The sequence below is a fragment of the Opisthocomus hoazin genome, chromosome 1 (genome assembly GCF_030867145.1).
Source record: "Opisthocomus hoazin isolate bOpiHoa1 chromosome 1, bOpiHoa1.hap1, whole genome shotgun sequence".
In the NCBI taxonomy this organism is placed as follows: domain Eukaryota; kingdom Metazoa; phylum Chordata; class Aves; order Opisthocomiformes; family Opisthocomidae; genus Opisthocomus; species Opisthocomus hoazin.
The window spans coordinates 2,718,847-2,735,227 of record NC_134414.1 but is presented as its reverse complement, the minus strand read 5'-3'; the positions used below and the strand labels follow the sequence as shown (position 1 = coordinate 2,735,227).

General features: G+C 55.9%; 1 protein-coding gene across 1 annotated transcript in view; it reads left to right on the top strand.

Annotated features, from left to right (window-relative positions):
* Positions 1–1,403: 1,403 nt before the first annotated feature.
* DCHS1 (dachsous cadherin-related 1) overlaps positions 1,404–16,381 on the top strand; it is a 53,549-nt gene continuing 38,571 nt past the window's right edge. The window contains exons 1-2 of the mRNA XM_075414426.1: positions 1,404–1,533; positions 5,809–7,619. Of these exons, the coding sequence (XP_075270541.1) occupies positions 5,868–7,619 (1,752 nt within the window). The 5' untranslated portion in view covers positions 1,404–1,533; positions 5,809–5,867. The remainder of the gene's footprint in view (positions 1,534–5,808; positions 7,620–16,381) is intronic.

The window sequence follows — 16,381 nt, the reverse complement described above, 5'->3', positions numbered from 1 at the left end:
ACTCTGGGATGCATCTGGTCAGGTCCCATAGACTTATGTACATTCAGGTTCCTCAGGTGGTCTCAAACCTGATCTTCTCTTACAGTAGGAGGGACTTTGCTCCCCAGTCCCTGCCTTGAGGTCCATCAACACAAGAGGTGTGGGAAGACAGGTTTCCAGTGAAGACTGAGGCAAAAAAGATGTTGAATAGAATCAAGGAATCATAGAATTGTTTAGGTTGGAAAAGACCTTTGAAATCATTGATTTCAACCATAAATCTAGCACTGCCAAGTCCACCACTAAACAATGTCCCTAAGTGCCACATCTACATGTCTTTTTAATACCCCCAGGGATGGTGACTCGACCACTTCCCTGGGCAGCCTGTTGCAATGCTTGGCAACCCCATCAGTGAAAAAAATCCATATTCTTTATTTGAATCGATTGTCACTGATGGAAGAACCTAGGCATTTTGCTGATGAAGCAGACTGTGCTGTGGCCTTTAGAGCACATGATCTTCACAATGAACCATCACAGGCAGTAGTCAATGGCAGTTTCTCTACTGAGTAATAAAAGTAGGCCCTTGCAGTGAGTATTGGCGTGGAGGCTGAGTGGCCTCCAACAGACACACCAGTACACCTGTGGCCTGGCTAAGTCAGGGAGCCAGCCGCTGGTGGAGAAGCCTAGACAGTCACTCACCAGAGTCTTGATTTGCCCCTTGGTATAGACTGATGCGGCCCCAGTCCCTTGCCGTGCAGGCGCTACAGATGAGTACCTTCCAGCCTGGACATCAGACGCCTTGATGTGAATCAAGGTGTTGGCAGGTTACAGCTACTTGGACTCCGGGCTCTGTGCTTAGGAAGGAACCGTGGCAGAGAGCAGCGAACGGGCTGTGCCTTTGCGGTCCTGTCCCCACATGCCCCTAATGTCACCCGCAGCCTCCCTCCGTCCCCCGCCCAGCCCTCTCCTCGCCCTGTCCCGTCCCACCACTGCTCTGCCTCTTGCTCCTGCCCATTTCCCCGGGCTCCCGGCGCCCATTGCTTCCTCCCCATCCCTCTTTACCCCGGCTCCAGCCCTTCCTGCCCCTCCGTGCCGGCCCGCTCCCCGACGCTGCTCCCCGGCCTCTTCGCGCCCCGCGCTCCGCCACGCCGTCCCATCGCCCCGGACCCCCACCCGGGGCCGGTGCGGGGCCGCGCTCTGCCGGCGCGCTCCGGCGGCGGGGCGGGGATGGGGGCGGTGGGGGGAGTGGGGGGCTGAGGGCGGCGCTGGGTCGGGTTTCAGCAGGAGCCTCCGCGCCGAGCCAGCGCCGAGCCAGCGCCGACCCGCCGCCCGCCGCCGAGCGCTCCGCGGGGCGGCCGCGGCACCGGGAGGCCGGCACACCGAGACGCGGCGGCGGCCGCGGCGGAGGAGGGTACCGGAGCGCAGGGGGTGCCGGAGCGGCCAGCGGTACCGAAGCGGCCGCGGCACCGGAGCACCGGGGTCCCGGGGCGGCTGCGGGACGTCTTGGCGGGGCCGAATCCTGCGGGATGTGAGCGTCGCCAGCGCGGGACGCACAGCGTAAGTGCCAGCGCCGGGGACTGACCCGCGCCTGCTGCCCAGCCGCCCTCGCCCGGTGCTCCGCACGTCCGCATCTCCGCACGGCGGGCCGGGCCGGGCCGGGCCCGGGACCGCGACCGGGACTGGGACCGAGCGCTTTGTTCTGCCTCCGCTGCGCAGACAATGGGGCGGCGGGGGGGGGGGGGGGGGGGGGGGCAGCGGGGGGGCGCGCCCGCGGCGGCGCAGCACCACGGATCCGCGGCCGGACCGGCCTCGCCCGCGGCGCGGCGGCAGCGGGGCCGGCGCTGGCCGAGGGTGACGGTGCGGACGCGGGGCCGCCGCCGCGGGTGCCGCCGCAGGGGAAGACCCGCCGCGGGGCGGGCGCTCGGCGGTCGCGGCAGAGGAGCCGCGGAGGCGCCGGGCGGGAGGCGCCGGGCGGGGGGCGCGGGCCCCAGCGGAGCGGGGACCGGGACTGGCAGAGCTCCGGCGCGGAGATGGCACTGTGCGGGACGCCCCGGAGCGGCCGGGGCCGGGGCTGTGCACGGGGAGGGGGAGCAGCAGCAGGCGGTGAGCCCGACGGCTGGGAAGCCCCGAGGGGGCAGGGAGCCCCAGGAGCCGGGGGGACCGGGCTGCCCAGGAGCTCTGAGGGCAAGAGAACCCTGCCAGCCTGGGGGCACCACCGGGCAAGGAGCAGACAAGACCTTGCAGCACCGCTGCGATGGGCATACAGTGTGGCAAGGTCCACCTCAGTGCTGAGATGCATGTGGGCTGGAATTGTGGGAACTGGCGAATGCGTGAGGAAATTTTATTAGAGCTTCCCTTGTAGGGGAAGTGTTTTCAGAGGCAGGACAGCCTGCAGGAAGCCCTGGTGTGGCACAGAACTGGGATGCACAGGGAAGTAGTGGAGTTTGACTGCATCCTCATAAGAGGATGGTCACCACCACCGCTGGTCACTGCTCAGAGCTGAGAGAGGTGAGGCTGTGTGGCTGGGCTGGGAGCAAGCAATAGGGTGCTGGTCCTGAAGGGCTAGGTGGAAGGTGGTAGGAGAGCCAGGAGGCAGGGAGATGACTGTAGGTAGTGGCAGACTAAGTAGAGGTTGAAAGTGAATAGTTAGCCTAGGGCTGGTTCTGAGGGCGTATAATCTGAAACTCTTGAGAGACATCTGTGAGAAAGTAGAAGAGAAAAGCATATTCCAGGTCAGTGACTGGTGCTCAGCAAAGATTAGACGGGCTTCTGAATCCTTCCTCATCTGAACCAGAGTCTCAAAAACATCATTACATGAGTCATGGCCTCTCATGTGAGACTCTGGGTATGGCATCAGCAGCATCTGCAGTTTTGATGGAGCTTTTGCACAAGCAAACACTCTGACATCTGTTTGTGGCATGCACAATGGGTGCCGTCTTTCCAGCTTCGCTGCTGTGGGCCTGCTTCCCCTTCCTCATGGCTGATATGAGATGCGAGGTGCCACTGGCTGGCAGGCAGGGATGAATTCAGTGGTCCCCTCTGTAACTCCGTATCTTTTTTTTTCTAAATGTGACTTACCTGCTGAGTGTAGGCTGGGCTCTCCTGGTGCCCTGGCCTGTCAGCCCTAGGCTTGGACATGCTTATGTATATTGCAGCTCACTCCATTTTAGCTGCCTTTCTTGTCAACCTCCTTACTATGGCTCTGGACCTCCCAAGTGCCTCTCTGGACAGATTCTTATGATAGCAGCTTTCTTCAGAGGCTTCTGCTGCCATTTTTTACCAGGGAACTCGGTGCCCAATGGTGGGAGGGACAGAGAGGGAGCAGGGCAGTCTGGCTCACATTACACAGGCTGGGCCTGGACCAGTCAAGCCAGCCCCTAGCGCTGAGCTATCTGCTAATTGGAAGCAGCTGTTCAGATTTGGTGACTCTGCATCCACTGAGGTCACTGCTGTCTTCCTCTGTGACCCAAGCCTGCAAACTTCATAGGAACAGAGGGCTGCTAGTACCATGGATGGCCTCCTGCCCATTCTGGACTGGTGCAGTCTGGCAACCTGGCAGTTGCATCTCTTACCCAAGAGGTAGCTAGGCTCTGAAACTACCCACTTGTATTCAGGGAGGATGGGAAGAGAGAAGTTTACACAGACTTTCATCACCAGTTCCCCACCTCAAGGACCCTAATTTCATTTCTCTGGTTGCCCCAGTGCTCTCAGCTGCTCGTCACACCCCCCATATTTGCTTTTCAAGTTTCTGTCCTCCCTGCCGGCAGCCCACAAAGCCTTGCTGTGCTCCCTTCTGCTCCTCAAGAGCCACATCACTAATCAAACCAGGTGGGGTTTTTTTTTCCCAATATCTGTGCCTTGATCTGTTCCTGGCACTACCCAACACCTTTCAGCTTCATCCTGTCCTCAGCCACTGCGATTGCCTCAGGGAGCCCTGTTTCTACCTGTTTCTCTATTCTCTTTTTTATTTAGTTTTTGTCTAACCTCCTGCCAAGGCTTTAAACCATCTGCCCTGTACCTTCCCATAGACCTGAGAAGCTGGGGCACAGTTAGGATGGTCCAGTTTCGTCACAGAAATTTGGACCCCATTCCTCCAGCACTGCATGTTCTGATGTATGCAGTTACCCCTCCAGCTGGGGAAATTTAACTAGCACCAACAGAGAGCGATAGGCCTGTCTAGGACCACTGAGTTAGTGCACTGAGAAATGCTAACTTTTTTTGATTTCTGCACCTGAGAGATAATGAGGATTCATACTTGCTAGGTGCAAGAATAATGTGTGGATTTACTTGCCATAGACCTCAGATGCTGGATGCCCATTGAAGTAAACAAACACTTCTTTATATGTAGAAAACACTTTTTAATATTTTTCTTTCTGTCACTAACCCAGGATTTCCACAGGGAAAACCAGTCTAAACAGCTGACTTGAGGTGGGAAAGAGAACCCAGGAATAATCATCCTACGTCCCCCAGAAAGGGTTAACACTGCTATAGGATTCTTTAGATCAAGGGCTGACATTCTTAGTCCCCAAACTGGGCAATGTCAGCCACCTCCATCCCCCAAGACAGGGAGGTTCCTGCCATCCTGTGTCTGACATGAGCGGCTCCTGAGTGTGGTTATGGGACCAGCAGCAAATGCTTTCAAGAGAGTCCAAGTGTGAGCTCATGCTGCCGCCATCCCTGCAGACCACTAAGCCTCGTTTACCGAGGGCTGAAAGGAGCACTGGGGCTGCTGCTCTTCACAAGCTCCTTGAATGCTGAGTTTCTCTGGCTATTCACAGGGAGGGTGTCCAGAGCCCTGGGGGGGCTGACAGCCTTTGGGCACTGGGAGTGTGTCCAGCATGTCCAGTAGTGCTGTTGCTGCTGGGAGCTGCTCCTCCCTGCTCGTCCCTCCCCCACTGCTGCAGTGAAGTGAAGCTACGGCAGGGGGAAATGGAGTGAAGGAGCCAGAATGAGCAAGGAGCAGTAAGAAGGAGACAAAGGAGGAGAGTGAGCAGTGGAGGGTGTGGGACCGTGAAGGAGCCAGAGCAGCTGGCATTTCACACGGAGTTGCTGCGTTCCTGCTGTACTGCCACCACCCTCCATGGTACCAGCTTGGGGCATCCACAGACCTCTGTGCCAGCCCAAACAATGGGCCCTGTCTGATTTTATCCTGGGCATTCCCAGCTGCGGGTACATCCTTTGCAATACAGCCATTCTGATTTATTGTTCACTGGATGTAAGCCTGCTCCAGTTCTGCTGCTCCTTCTCAGGGACACCAGATTTGCACTTCATGGGGTTTTTGGCACCTATATCCCTGTGGTCCTGAAAGGCATGCTACTGGGGGCGGGAGGGTCTCAACACCGTCGCTTGTTGAGCTCGCTCCCAATCTGAGACCAGATTTCTGCAGGGTGGAGAGGTGCTAGGCTGCTGTTTGTTCAAAAATCTCTGCCGTCTTGCAGACAGCCTCTCTCGGCCTCACAGGAAGCATTCATCTGTTAAAGGTACAGGAACACTCTGCTCTAGGGCAGCTGGCTCCAGCGCTGCCATGAGGGTGGGTGGTTGGGAAGAATGCTTGACTATGTAGGAAACAGCCTATGTGATAGGGTACTAGATGCTAACCTCAGCGAACTGTCAGATGTGACTTGCTTGGCTGACTTTAGGTGCTGTCCCAGGCCTTCATTTGGGGCACTCTCCGCTCTGACACATTTTCACCTTCGCTCCTTGCGAAGGATAGGTGATACAGAGCAATTGGGCAGCAGGTACGTGGAAGGCCTTCCCTCTCCATGTGTTTTTTTCTGTACTTCATTTGTTGCTCCTTCTTAACCAGCATCCTCTGGTCTGCATTCCATGCAGGATTAAAGCGCACACTGCAAAGAAGATTGAGCCACCCTCTGCTCTGCAAGTCACTACCAATGGAGCAGATGAAGGGGTCAGCCATGCTTCTGCTGGAGTTGCTAATTCTTGGCAGCCTGAGAGCAGGGAAGGGCTCTGCCGTCCTGGGTACCCTGGATCTACAAATAGATGAGGAGCAGCCAGCTGGCACCATCATTGGGGACATCAGTGCTGGCCTGCCCCCTGGAACTAGTGCCTACATGTATTTCATCTCAGCACAGGAGGGCAGCGGTGTTACCACTGACCTGGGGATAGATGAGAACACCGGTATCATCAAAACAGCTCGTGTCCTGGACCGAGAGACTCGGGACCGCTACAGCTTCATTGCTGTTACCCCAGAGGGCATCACAGTGGAAGTGAACATACAAGTGAATGACATCAATGACCATGCTCCAGCCTTTCCCAAAAAACACAGCACCTTCCAGATCCCAGAGCACACACCCATTGGCAGCAGATTCCCCTTGGATCCAGCCTTTGATGCCGACAGTGGCGTACTCAATACACAAGGCTATGTGATTAAGGGAGAGAATGTGGGGCAGGCCTTCCGCCTGGAAACACGTCGAGGACCCAATGGGGTCCTGTATTTGGACCTGGTGGTCAGCAATGTCTTGGATCGGGAGAACCGTTCATCATACTCACTGCTGTTGGAGGCCTATGACGGTGGCTCTCCTCCCCGGAGTACCCAGATGACACTGGATGTGTCCATCCAGGACATCAATGACAATGCTCCCAGCTTCAACCAGAGCCGCTATCATACTCTCATCTCAGAGAATTTGAAACCTGGCAGCAGCATCCTGCAGGTCTTTGCCTCTGATGCTGATGAAGGTGACAATGGGGATGTGATTTATGAGATCAACCGACGGCAGAGCGATCCTGACCAGTACTTCACCATTGACTCCCGGACTGGAGTCATCAAGCTCAACAAGGGTCTGGACTATGAAGTAAGGAAGGTGCATGAGCTGGTGGTGCAGGCAAGGGATAAGGCTGTACATCCTGAGGTCACCACAGCCTTTGTCACTATTCATGTACGTGACTACAATGATAACCAGCCCACCATGACTATCATCTTCCTGAGTGAAGATGGCTCCCCTCAGATCTCTGAGGGAGCCCAGCCCGGCCAGTATGTGGCTCGCATCTCTGTTTCTGACCCAGACTATGGTGAGTATTCCAATGTCAATGTCACACTGGAGGGAGGGGATGGCAAGTTTGCCCTCACTACCAAGGACAACATCATCTACCTGATTTGTGTGGACCAGCTTCTAGATCGGGAAGAAAGAGACTCCTATGATTTGCGGGTGACAGCTACTGACTCAGGCACACCCCCACTCCGGGCAGAATCAGCCTTTGTGCTGCAAGTGATGGATATCAACGACAACCCTCCACTCTTCGACCAGCAGGAGTACAAACAAAGCATCCCCGAGGTTGTGTACCCGGGCAGCTTTGTCCTACAGGTGACAGCTCGTGACAAGGACCAAGGTCCCAATGGGGAGGTGCGGTATAGCATTGTGCATGGCCATGACACCCACTCCAGCTGGTTTGCCATTGACCCTGCCACAGGTATCATCACCACCGCTACCCCACTGGATTATGAGAAGGATCCTGAGCCTCAGCTGACTGTGCTGGCCACAGACAGGGGAACCCCTGCCCTCTCTTCTTCAGCTGTGGTGCGTGTGGCCCTGCAGGATGTCAATGACAATGAGCCAGTGTTCAGGAGTAATTTCTACAATGTGTCCCTAAAGGAGAACACCCCTGTTGGGACGTGCTTCTTACAGGTAGGTACAACTGTCAGGCACTGAGCTTGAGGGGAGCACGGCCAGGACTGAGAGGCTGGGATGGGAGACCTGCCACTGAAGGCTGTTTGGTGCAGTTGTCAGGGCTTGGATGGGTAACGGTTGCAGCAGGAATGCTAGAATGGAGATCCTCGTGCTCACTGTGAGTCGGAAGTGGGGCAGAACAGTGTTACACCGTTTCTCTGCAGGCAGGTGTTGGGTGATATCACGATAGTATGGGCATACCTCAAGGATGTTCTTTGTGCAAAGCATGGTGTTGACCTCAGCTAAGACTGGGACCCACTCTGCCAGGCCTTGCTTGCACAAGTGTGGAGCTGCCTTCCTGGCCAGGACACTCAAAATGGTGCTCAGGAACATGGGTAAGGCCTCTAGCAAGATGCTTGTAGCCAAGCTGCTAACTTCTTTCTCGCTCTGTGAGGTCATTAGCCGAAGTTCATTAGTGTTTGTAGGGCTGCTTGTGAACATTAGCATTAGTTATGCACAATTGGTATCGTTGTATTACCTTGGAAACAGCACCTGTGGGATTTGAGCTGACACACATGCTGCCTCAGCCTTTGTCTAGTGAGAGGTCACAGGTGAGGCCTGGAGAGATGCTGCTCCTCTGACAGGTTCTGCGGATCACGAGATGTGCCAGTGATGCCATTTGTATTTTGTATATTTTGTGTTCCCTGCATTTACTGTTTCAGTTGCAGCTCAGCCCCTGGAGCTCTGGTTGCTGGAGACAGGCGATGCAGCCGTCTGAGTCAGGATGGGGAGATGTGGGGCTTGGGGCTGACAGGGGAGAACTGGTGCGGTAGTACAGCAAGGCACTGCCAGCCAAGGCAGCGTCCAGACTGTCCATCAGGACAAGCACCTGTGAAGCTTGGAGCACTTCTTTGCTGGAGTTGTGGGGCACTGGGATGTCTGTTTGGGACTGTAAGGGGCTCTGGGGCCAGGTGGTGAGCAGTGCCCATGGGGCCAGAAGGAGGGGGCAAGGGGGAGAAGGAATTCTGGGGCCCATGAGACAAGGCAGGAGGAGGTCCTGCAACCTGACCAGGGAAAAGGGCCTCCAGATGGGCCTGGAGGAGGGAGTGGAGCTGGCGAGAAAATCCTGACTATAGGTGTGCTGTGGGTGCACTGCTGGGGCATGGTGGGGAACATGAGCATGTGGACAATGTAGGGTGGATGAATGCAGGGGATTGATGGGATGGGAGTGCTGGAGAGGGGTGTCTGGGGTGGGTGAGTGCAGGGGACAGGGGTTAGGACTGTGGGGGAGAGTGTAGAGGGGAAGGAGGAACTGGGTGGGAGCAAGGGCCAGGTGTAGAATAGAAAAGAGACATGGGACAGGGGCAAGTTTAGGATGGGGCAGATCTGGGGAGATAGGGGATGATCATCATGGGATTGGGGGGTAAGTCTAGGCAGAAGGAGTGGGTGGGAGATGATGAGCAAGATTTGGGTGGGGGAAGATTTGGGTTTGGTCTGTGCAGGGCAACACTCCACACAGTCCCAGGTGGTTGAGGATGGTGACAGGGACAGGACCAGGGCTGGGGATGGAGATGGGGAAGGGGTCAAGGGTGGGGGTGGGTTCAGGGACAGGGCTGGAGCGGAGAAGCCATGTGTCCCTGGGGGAGCATGAAGGCCCCAGGCATGTGCAGGGATGTCTCTGCTGCAGCAGCCCCCGAAAGGGAGGCCCCCCTCTCTCTCCTCCGTGCCTTCCTGCTCAGTGCCGCTTGCCGTGTGGGAAGGCGTTCTGGAATTGCAATCGGAGATGGCGTCTGGGCTCCTGAATGTGAGAGCAGGGACAGGCAGGAGGGAGAGTGGGACCTGTGGAGGAGCTGGGGTGGTGTGGGGCCATGGGGATGGCACAGAGAAGCTGGTCCAGCACGCGGCTGCCTGGCCGTGCTGAGGCCAGTGTAGTGCAGGGGCCAGCCCAGCTCCACACTGCACTGGGGAAGATGCTGGCCCAGCGGCCGGCAGCGACTGAGGGTTTGGCCAGATTTCGACGGTCTTGGCTCAGCCCTCATGTTTCATTTGGAAACAGCGCGTCTGGGCTGAATGCAGGTAACTCCCGCGTGGCCTCGGCACAAAGCAAACAGCTCACACATCTGCTGCTGCTTCCTCTGAGCCGGGAAACGTGAGAGGATGGGAAAGGAGGCTGGCCAGGCTGCCGGCTCGGCACTGGGCCGCAGCAGGAGCGCGCCAGGTCGGGGAGCCGGGTAGAGCTGGGGCAGGGAGCCCAGATCTCAGAACACAACAGCCTGGTGTTGCCACCCCTCAGCCACAGCACCCCTGTTGGCCCAAACACGAGGGCTTCAGAGGTGCTGTCAGGGTCCACGGTGGCCAGCAGCTGGCACCGTGTCCCACAGGGTCACCCACGTCAGGTGTGCTGCCCCACAGCCCCTGTGTGCAATTGCTCCCGCTTGAGTCCATCTGTCCGTGGCTTCTATGCATCAGAGCTCATCCTGCCCTGAGAGGTTAAAGGGTCTCTGTCAAGGTCTGAATTTGGCTCAGACCCACATGATGGTCATGACAGCTTAGGCCACATGCAGGCCATGCCAGTGTGATGTGCAGGACACAGGACAGCCTCCAAGGGCAGCACAGAACTGAATGGGTTCGGTTCTCCATCGGACTGCCATGTGTCTGAGCAAAAAGTCCTGGGAGGACCAGGCCTATTTTGAGATGATGTCTGCTCTCTGTGGGCAGGGCAGAACAGTGGGTAAGTGAGGAGTCCATGTGAGTGACCAGAAGAAACTTGAAGCATGGCTGCAGGTCTCCTGCTCCCTTGCACACCCCATCCTCTCTGCCAGGTTGGTCCTTGTGTTTGGTGTATGAGCAGAGACGAGCAGAACAGGTTGCTGGCCTTAGCTCCCAAGAAAGAAAAAGGATCTCATAACATCTTTGTTATTGATTACTCATGTTTGTCATGGGCCAGGTCCTACAGTAGCACACTCTGCACAACCACTAAAAAAAAGGAAATAGCAAACTCACAGTTCAAGTCTGAGATGAGAGAGAAACACCAGGGGAGAAGGAGCCCAGGGAATCAGTGAACACGACACTGGCAGAAAATAGAGTGAGGGATAGTCACTGGTGGGTTGTCTGTTTCTGTGGCCATGAACTGATAATGTAGAAGCTTTTGGGCTCATCGGACTACATTCAAATATTATGGTTATGTGATGTGAAGCACTGTTCTGGTATATATTCACCCTGCTGGCTTAAATTTGTTTTAAACATTTGACTTTGTACCAGCAAGCTGCATGCATGGTCAGATATTGTCTTTCTGGGCCTTTCCAACTTTTCGTGCTAAATCAAATATTGTCTATCCTCTGGCAGCCAGCATAAAACACAGAGAGCTGTGTAAACCCCATGTTGTGAGCACAGGCTGATTTGACAGAAATATGAATGAGATGGTGGATTATTGATTCTTGCATAGATCCAATATTAATGATTTTGGAACAGGAGTTCACATATTTCCTTTGCATCCATACACACAATTTTTGGGGAACAAAAACATCAGAAATCAAAAGGTGACCAGCAGAACACCTAATGAATAGTCTTATCTTGTAGTTTTGACAACACATCTGATGAGTTTTGAAGTTTGAGTACCGCTTTGTGATTCTGTAGGACTGGCTATGCTGCATGCACAGCAGCAGGACAGCCTTTTGGGCTGTGCCCCAGATAGGAAGACCTGCATGAAGTGCCGTAGGCTAGACCAGACCGCATATACTGTATTACTGAGAGAGTCTTGACAGATAATCCTGAGCATCGGTTATGCTACTGAAGGGGGTAGCTGTGAGAGGACATGGGGAGTAGGCATGCATGGGGACTGGAACAGCAAGAGGACTAATGCTCACTGACTTTGCTGCCAAAGAGAGTCGCGGGAGATGAGGAGGACATTACTACATGCATTCGTTTTCTTGGGACAAGGGATTTAGCATTAACCTATTTTCAGACCTTTGCACGACATAAAACAGGCCTCCACCTTCTCAGAAACAAGGTGGCAAGCTTCCTGAGGCAAGAGGGGGAGATGCCTGTGAGCTTGCTGGGGAGCAGTGTGAGGGGATGGAGTGCACCATGCTACTGGGAGAGCAGGCAGTAATGTCGGAGAGTCTGGGGGTACACAAGGAGTGGGGACATGGGGGAGATGCTGGTACTTGGGGAGGTTGTGGGGGAGGTGAGTGCTGTTGTTACCGCCAGAAGAGCTGCATTTGTTCCAAATTCCTGTGAAAGTTATTTCCTTGCACTGCCAGCAGCCTCCTCCTGGGCTTGGCACAGCAGCCAGCGCCATGATTAATTCAAGTAGCATTTCCCCTGGAGCTGCAGCAGCTTTTCCACTGCAGCCGAGAGGCCCCAGCCCCTCACGCTCCTCTCCCCCCATGCTCTGCTCCTCCTCCCAGCCCCCTCGCACGGCTCCCTCCTTCCTCTGCACTAGTACCCAGCCCCCTCACAGCTGCCCCTTTTCCCTCACCTCTGCTTCAGCCCCAGGCCCCTTAAAACTCCTCTTCCTCCCACAGTCCTTGCTCACACCCTCCCTCTTCCATGTCCACCCACAGCCTCACGCTTTCGCGCGCTGCCCTCCACAGTGCCAGTCCCTGTACCTCCCCTCCCGGAGCCCCAGCCCGCCAGCACGCCCCCCACACCCGTCCCGCAGTGTCTGCTCCCTCTGGTTCTCTCCACACCCCTTGGTTGCTGCCAGCTGCTGCTCCCTGCTCGCCCCAGGGACCCTCGCTGTTTTTCTCCCAGGGCAGCTCTCACTGGCAGAGTTCTCCCTCACCCGCATGGCCCTTGGGACACTACAGGCTCCTCCTGCTCTGCACCCCTGCCTCATTCCCCAGGGTCACCCTGCTTGGCATGCCCGATGTCGTGCTGCCCTGAGCTCCAGTCTCGCCTGCATGTCTTGCCCAGCCGTGTCCCATCTCACTCTGTAGACCTGCTCTATGAGCACTCCGTGCCTGAGCTCTGCACAGCCAAAAACCAGCCCAACACCCTGGTTTGGAGCCCTGCTTGGCATCAGTGCCCCGCAGGAGGCCGTGGCCAGACTCTGTGACTTCCCACCCTGCATTGTTGCTGCCCCACTTGAGCCCCCCACCTTGAGCACTCTTTCTTGGTGGAGGCCCAGCTTCCCTGCCCTGGTCAGCTCCTGACCTCCTGCACGCTCTGCTGGGGCTCCCATTTCACCTCCCTGCCGCTCCACCAGAGAGGACACCTGGGTGCCCGCACGAGAGCCTCGCTTCTTGTCTTCCTGTGCTTTACTCTACCCCTGCATTCAGAGGCACCAGGACTCCCGGAAAGGCAGTGCTCATCCCCTGGCTCCTGCAGGCTGCTGCCCAGCCTCACCTTCCATGGTCCTACCTCTGTGCTGATGTCTGTGATCAAACTGCTCCCCTCCTTCTCGAAACTGGGCCCATCCCAGAGCAGTGCTGGGGGCCCTGTTCTCCATACTTGCTGTGTATGACTGTGGCAGCCCTGTGCCTGTCCATGCCCAGGCCATGGCTGTGCGGCCGCCAGCCAGAGCCCCTGCCCGTGCCCTGGGGCTGCTGGGCGGCAGGGAGCTGGCAGTGCAAGCAGACAGTGCCTGCGGCGGTGCCGAGGGCTCCCCCAGACGTGGCGGTCCCGCCAGCCCCAGGGTCTGACCCTCGCCTCAGCCGCGTGTGCTGGACAGTCGCTGGGGCCGAAGCCTGACCCTGTCTGCTCCCCCGAGGCCGGAGCGTGCTGGAGGCTGAGATGCAGCCCGGGAGCCAGAGACAGCTCCTGAAATAGCAGCCGTGGCCACTCCCTGGCTGCTGTTAGCTGGTCAGCAGCTGTGCCAGGGCTGGGGAGGGCAGGATGCCTGGCACACACTCAGGCGAAGGGAGCCGTGCGTGGGATCGCTGACCACACTGGCGCCAGCCTCCCCTCCTCTCCCACCAAGAGCCGTCACTCTGAGGGGCGGGAGCCCAGAGCCAGATGTTTGCCAAAGCCACAGCGTAACATGTGCGTAGCAGAGATCCAGCCAGGGCAGGGCTCCAGATGAGCTCCCTGCCTGCTGACTGCGCTCGCTGGAGGTGGGGAGGACAGCCAGAGAATGGAGGCCCGAGCTGCTGAGAAGCACTCCATCTCTTTCCAGCACTGTGGACTGTGTAGGGAGCTATATGGGTTAGCAGTAAGGCTGGGAGGGCAAGTTATGGCTGTGTTTGACAGCCTCTGCTGTTGCCCTATAGATGGGTCTGTGGGAAGGAGGAGCCTTGACTCCTACAGATGATGCAACTGAGAACCCCAGTGTGGGGCTGTGCTTCTCTGTCCCTCCCTGACTCTGGGGCATATAAGACCTTTGGGGTGCCGTGGCTCCACTCGTGCCTCCTGTGTTGCTGGGGGACTAGGAGGAGGGCATGAAATAACATAGCCTCAATGCCCATCTTTGTCCTCCCGATTCTCCATGCAATGGGGAGAGGCACACTTGCCCAGCACCTGACTTCTTTCCCTCACAGCAGCAATCTTGCTGCTCTGCTTTGTCATCCACTTCTGCTCTACTTTCACAGCACTCCCATGAGGTGCTCTTCTGTCCAGCTGCAGTAGCTGCAGGGTACACAAGTGAAGTCTTCTCACCAAACCTGCAGGGAAGAAGGGGCAGGTAGCAGATGCTGCTGCACAATGCTGTCAGGGCTGTGGTGCAGGGCTGGTGGAGCAGATCAGTTCTCAGAAGGATTGGAGCTGAATGGGGAACTGGGAGGTTCAGGAGAGCCTTTGACTGGAGATCACAGAACGGTTGAGTTTGGAAGGGATCTCTTGAGATAATCGAATACAACACCCCCTGCTCAACCAGGGTCACACAGAATCAGTTGCCCAGGACCATGTCCAGATGGCTTTTCCATATCTCCAAGTGTGGAGACTCCACCACCTCTCTGGGCAATCTGTGCCAGTGCTCAGACACCCTCACAGTGAAAAAGTGCTTACCAATGTTCAGAGCGAACCTCCTGTGTTTCAATTTGTGCCCCTTGCCTCTTGTCCTGGCACTGGGCATCACTGGGAAGAGCCTGTCTCTGTCCTCTTACTGTCCTCTTTCATGTATGTATTATATCCCACCCTGAGCCGTCTCTTCTCCAGGCTGGAGTCCCAGCTCCCTCAGCCTTTCCTCAGAGGAGGGATGCTCCAGTCCCTTCATCATCTTTGTGGCCCTTCACTGGACTCTCTCCAGTATGTCCATCTCTCTCCTGTACTGGGGACCCCAGCACTGGATCCAGCACTCCAGCTATGGCCTCACCAGTGCGGAGTAGAGGGAAAGGATCACCTCCCTCGACCTGCTGGTAATACTCCTCCTGATGCAGACCAGGATCCCATTGACCTTCTTTGCAGCAAGGGCACAATGCTATCTCACCTTCAACTCGGTGTCCACCAGGACCCCCAGGTCCTTTCCTGCCAAGCTGCTTTCCAACTGGGTGGCCCCCAGCATATATTCTTGCACAGGGTTGTTCTTGCTGAAGTGCAGGACTTTGCACTTCTCCTTGTTGAACCTCATGAGGTTCCTGTCAGCTCAGTCCGACAGCCTGTCGAGGTCCCTGTGGATGGCAGCACAGCCCTGCGGTGTGTCAGTCACTCTTTCCAGTTTGGTGTCATCAGCAAACGGGCTGAGGGTACATTCTGCCCCATCATCCAGGTCATTAATGAAGATGTTGAGCAGAACTGGACCCGATATTGACTCCTGGTGTACACCAGTAGCTACTGGCCTTTGTGCTGCTGATCACCATTCTCTGGGCTGAGCCATTCAGCCAAAAAAACAAGCATACAAATCTATTTCCAAATAACCTTAACATTGCCAGCATATCTTGTTAGGACTCAAGCATGAACTAGGAATGAAACATTAACTAATATGAAGGGCACAGGATCCTGCTGACCACGGCTGTCTTTTGTCTTGGCACAAACTTGTTCCAAGCTAAATACCATGGGTGTCTCATGGCCCTTGGGAAAGGAGTTGGTTCATGCTTTTTTCTCCTTTCCCCAGTGAGTATTTTCTCTTTGGCTGTATATCACCTGGAAACTCTCAGCCTGTGCCAGCATGAGGAGACTTTACACTTGCTAGGACCCAGGAACAGAAAGAGTTGTATGAAAGATGGACCCTGGACACCCAAGGCAGAAGTTTTGGAGGTGCTACAGATGGGCCGAGGCTTAGGGCTTAGTGCAGGGGGTCAGTGAAGCCGAGGCAGTGCTGCAGGAGAAAAGCAGCCTGCAGATGAGGGTAGGGGAACAGAGAATGAGCACATGAATGTGTACGTTTTGCTATGTGACACTGGTGACTGGAGGCTTTGAAGGATGTAATATGTCGAATCACTGCTGTTCACAGTGTCTGGGAATGTCATGGCATGCTTATGTGTCTGGGAGATGTACATTCTGTTGGAAAGACCTCCTGGGAAACTGTACCTGTTGTTGTTCCATACTGGATATCAGCGTGCTGTGACCCCTGCTGGGGTTATTAACAGAGAATACTGAAAGGAACAGCAAAACTTACCTAATTAACATGTGGCTCAGAGGCTGGTGCCATCAGTGGAATTTTGGTTTTCTGATCACGGGGAGGCTTACATGGTACTGGGCCTGCTGGCAACAGATGGAGTTCAGCTGTCTCAAAGGGGCAAAAGGATTCTCGCTCATGAGTTGGCAGGGCTCATCAAGAGGTTAAGCTAGGTTTGAAGGGCGGAGCAGATATAACCGGGCTCACTAGAGATGAGCCTAGGAGTGGCATGCCAATTTTGGGAGTGAAATTGATAGCCCAGCTCAAGTGCATCTACTCCAATGCA